The sequence below is a fragment of the Gavialis gangeticus genome, unplaced genomic scaffold (assembly GCF_001723915.1).
Source record: "Gavialis gangeticus isolate Ggan-Ray unplaced genomic scaffold, GavGan_comp1, whole genome shotgun sequence".
NCBI lineage: Eukaryota > Metazoa > Chordata > Crocodylia > Gavialidae > Gavialis > Gavialis gangeticus.
In genome coordinates this window covers 6,610,521-6,615,310 of record NW_017729006.1, presented here as the reverse complement: position 1 = coordinate 6,615,310, position 4,790 = coordinate 6,610,521, and the positions used below count along the sequence as shown (strand labels likewise).

Below are 4,790 nucleotides of genomic sequence, written 5' to 3'. Positions count from 1 at the left end.
AAAAAAAAAAAAAAAAAAAATCAATAACTGTTAAAACAAAATATCATAGTTCTACTAGTCTGTCTCATTTTCCCTACAGGTTTTTGTTTCTCTTGCTTGGCCCAGCAGGCAAGGGACCACAGTATCATGAAATTGGAAGATCAATTGCAACACTTATGACAGATGATGTAAGTAGTATAGATATAAAATCCATTGACAGAAATCCAAGTGGTGTGTATTGGAAAAATCTGAAATAATGTGCTTATTGACTGCTTAATGAAGTGTCTTCAAAAGCTGTAACTTAGGCATGGCACAGCCAAACTAATTTTAGTAAAAATAAATTCATGCCTTTTTTGCGGAATATATAATAGTAACTTATTCCATGACTGTCTTGTAAAATAATCCTAAAACTACTTCATAAAGACCATACAAGCTATTTAGTGCAGATTCCTTTTTCCTCTGCTTAAATGCATCCATCTCTGGCATGAAACTTCATAGCTGTTAAGCAGTGCACAAATGTTGTACAACTGTTAAGAGAAAAATAAGAATACTCTGAACAGTTCAAACATCAGCAGGAGGAGTTAAAGGAATGTAATGTCCAAACTTAGAATTTTACTGTATGTTTGAAGTGACACTTCCAGTGTTCGGCAAAGTGTTGTGCACTCTTTAGATAGGCAAGGAGGTCAGGACCTGGTTTGTTTGTCCTCACCAAGAAGAGCATAGTGAAGGGTATTTGTTTCAAATTGGAGGTGGAGTGCCACCTACTGAATTGCAGGTATCATTGGAGTAAGTCGGCTTCTGAAATTCTGACATTTCTTGAGACAAAAGCAATATTTAACTTTTATAAATTTTAAACTAGAAGTTTAGAATGGTGTGTTCTGTGTTTGGATATGTTTTAATCTATTTCTTAAAGTCCAGATTTTTAATTAGCTTTTGGGCTTAGCATGCATTTTTCAAAATACTTTAACTTATTGATAGTTAACATTTAATTTGGTAGTATTTATCATATGCATTATATAAAATAGTATTTAAATAATTCCAGAATATTCTCCCTTGAATGCCTTTATTTCTGAGATTTTAATTTCTGCCATGTGTGGGTAGGGCTTGGGATTTGCCATTCCTATGTAAAAAAAAAAAAAATGAATAAAAATGTTACTGGGTCAAACTCCACAAAAGAAAAGTGATTTAACGCTTCTAAGTTAAACTTAATCTGTTTAACTTGAAACTATAAATCCAAAGTAGTGATAGTCATACACCGGTTTGTTAAACTGAATGTATTCGGAGATTATACTTTGCAATGACAGATATGCTTTGACTAATGGAAATGCAATTTGACTCCATGCTTTCTACATTTAAAAGAAGTCATCCAGAATTTAAAAGACGTCATCCAGAATGCACAAAAGTAAAGGACATGTAATGTAATGAAAATGAAGCTCCTGATTTTAAGTGTAATGCATGTTTTGGTGTGGAGTTTGTTTTAAATGCTTTGTGTTAACTCGGAGCACTACCATGGCATGTACTCTACAATCAATTCTATAAGTTCAGTGAACTTCTACCAAATAAATGTGGTGATTGTAAATAATGGTGGTTTATAGATAGGGTAATAAGCATTTTAAAATGTCCAGATAATGAATCCTTGCAACATCCCTCTGATGTTTAAAAATAAAAAAATTAATCTCTAGATTTTTTTATATATAGGAAAACTGTCTCTGAAAGGCGACTCAATACCATATCATGAGTTTTGAAGAGGAGGGATTAAACCTAAAAGAGGGTCCTGATTTCTAAGGATGTGCTTTTTCTGTAATGTTTATTAAAATCTGAACAGTCTCCTTTGGCTGCATGGTGAAATGCAAAAAGTAACTGGCATTTCTGATCAGTAGAAGAAAATACATTTTAAAAGCTTTTTTGATGAGCTATGGTTTTAATAACATAGCTGGGGGTGTTTTTACAAGCATTTGGGGTGAGCAGTGACTTCTATAGCCCATGCAAAGTTTTTTATGCATGCAAGTGCTTATGTACAAATGTGAAAGGTTTTGCATGTCCAAAACCCACTAGCTACACAGACTTCTAGTATGTGAAAAATTGTATATTCAAGTAATATTGCATGTTACATTTCAAATGTACCAATAAGAGCCTTGTTGAGGACCCTTTGAAAATGTGATGGTTTTTTTAAACTGAAGCTTTTCTTTCTTTTAATGAAGTATTCTTCCACAGAAGTAAATGTTTGTGTCTTTTTTCTTTCATAAAGGTATTCCATGATGTTGCTTATAAAGCGAAAGATCGAAATGATCTGTTATCAGGAATTGATGAATTTTTAGACCAAGTGACTGTCCTTCCACCAGGAGAATGGGATCCATCTATACGCATTGAACCACCAAAAAGTGTGCCTTCTCAGGTAAGAGACTTACAGAATGACAATTTTTGACTTATTGCTAAAGCATGTTTTCAATTACATTGTAACATTTTAAATAGTATATTGAATTAACCTTTGCTAAAGCAGCAGAAAAGACACCAGACTTCCACTTAGGAGAAAGATTCGACCCACTTTAAAATAACACTAAATATGTGAACTGTGTGCATCTGTTTGTGTATGTTCGAAGTGAGAAATTAAGATTTATTTCATGTGGGTTTCTTTGTTCTTTTAATAATGTCTTACTTTTATATGAAACAACATTAGAATGTTGCATGAATTTAATTAGTGTAAACAAGAACATTGCAACAGGGCAATAAAAGGATAATGAAAACACAGTTCACAGATTTAGACAGAAAATAGGATAAATTAAACTATAAAAGCATTGTAAACTTTAAATAAAAAATGTAACGCTAATACATTGGGTTATATTTTGGAATGATATTTGCCTTACAAGCTTTGCCTTCAGTTTGCAATTCTAAATGTGTTGTATTGCTTCTGTGGAATACTCCACTACCAGTTAGGCTGGGAAATTATGCCCCAAAGGGAACCTCACTTTTTGTGTAGAGGAGGGAAATTGCTAGAGAAGGGATCTGATCTATTGAGGGACAGGTATTTGGCTCATAAAGGGCTGATGGTGTTACTTCAGGTTCTAACAGCCTTGGGCAGGATTTAGGGATGGAAATGACTTGAGGAAGAAAAAGACATAAGTTGCATGGTAACTGAACGAGTAATGTGGTACAGCTGTGAAGCAGGCAAATGGGATCCTAGGATACATCTGGTGAAGTATTTCCATCGGAAATGGGGAAGAATTAATGCCACTGCAGGTTGGTGCTTTAGACCTTCTGGAATGCTGTGTACAATATGATAAGGAGCTACTTGGCCACACTATTCTGCACGTGCTCCTGCCATTGCTGGGTTGTTGGCAGGGCTGCCATCTCATTCCCAGGCACCTGAATGGCCAGCCCAAAGAAAATTAACCCCATGTGTGACACCAGTGGGTGCATCTACTCCAATGAGTGCATGTTTGGCATCATTGACAGGTAAAATGAAGGATGTCAGTTTCCTGAAAGGGAATCTGTTGATATGGTTCCATTAAACTTTGAAGAAAATGGAACAGACGGAAGCCAAACTGAAGTAAAAACCATATTTTAAATATGCCTTATAAGTATCTTTGCTGTACTAAGCAAACAAGCTTGTTTTGCTGTTATGCTAAACTTGAATAGATGAAATACATATATTTTTGTTACAAGTATTTATGAATGTAAAAAACAAATCTGGTCCCAGTTGTTCAAGAAAGATCAGCTGAGACTAGAACATGACAGGAAAGGTAAATAGAGTACCTGCCTTAGAAAAGGAGTCTAGAAGAGCTTGGCTTTTATGTTCTAGTAAACTGAAAGGTGATGGGAGATGAGATTTTTTTCTGAATACATGAAGGAGATGGACCTAAGGTTGGGAGGGAGAGAGGAGAGTACTTTAGGCTAAAGGGCAATGTTAATGGAGAAAGAGGTCATAAGTGGCTGCCTTGAGTCTTGCGTTCCTTGGAGTATGCATTTGTATATGTATTGTGTGCCTTGACACATCATGGCACAATTTATGTAATTGGTATATTACGGAATTTTAGGTATAAAAGATTCGGGCATAGTGGTAAAAATTTGCTAAAAATATTTTAATTCAATTTAATTATCAAAGAACATATGGCCCAGAAGGGAATAATATTGGCTTTTGAGAATAATATTGCCTCCAGACCTCAGGTTGGGGAGGACCGGGTTAGAGAGCTTCTGGAGGGGCTGGACGTGTTCAAGTCAGCGGGTCCAGATGCTCTCCACCCCAGGGTGTTGAGGGAGCTAGCTGGGGTTATTGCAGGGCCCTTGGCACGGCTTTACGAGTGCTCATGGTGCTCAGGCCAGGTGCCGGATGACTGGAAGATAGCTAACGTGGTCCCCATCTTCAAAAAAGGGAAGAGAGAGGACCCGGGCAACTATAGGCCCGTCAGTCTGACCTCTGTCTTGGAAAACTCTTTGAGAAGATCCTCAGGCAGCACATCTGTGATGGGCCGGCTTCAGGGATGATGCTCAAGGGCAACCAGCACGGTTTCATTAGGGGCAGGTCATGTCAGACCAACCTCATTGCCTTTTATGATCAGGTCACAAAGGCAATGGATGCAGGTGTTGCCGTGGACGTAGTCTTTCTAGACTTCAGCAAGGCCTTTGACATGGTCTCCCACCCCATCCTCATTGAAAAACTAGGCGACTGTGGCATTGATGCCTACACAGTCGGATGGATTGCAGATTGACTCAAGGGTCGTACTCAGAGGGTGGTGGTGGATGGGTCATATTCAACCTGGGGGGGAAGTGGGCAGCGGAGTCCCCCAGGGCTCGGTCCTGGGGCCTGCGCTGTT

The 4,790-nt window shown here is 37.7% G+C and overlaps 1 protein-coding gene across 2 annotated transcripts in view; it reads left to right on the top strand.

Annotated features, from left to right (window-relative positions):
• Positions 1-4,790, top strand: part of SLC4A7 (solute carrier family 4 member 7) — a 100,526-nt gene that overhangs the window by 58,736 nt on the left and 37,000 nt on the right. For both annotated transcript variants that reach the window (XM_019508780.1, XM_019508781.1), the window contains 2 exons: positions 80-167; positions 2,228-2,374. In XM_019508780.1, coding sequence (XP_019364325.1) covers positions 80-167; positions 2,228-2,374 — 235 coding nt within the window. The remainder of the gene's footprint in view (positions 1-79; positions 168-2,227; positions 2,375-4,790) is intronic.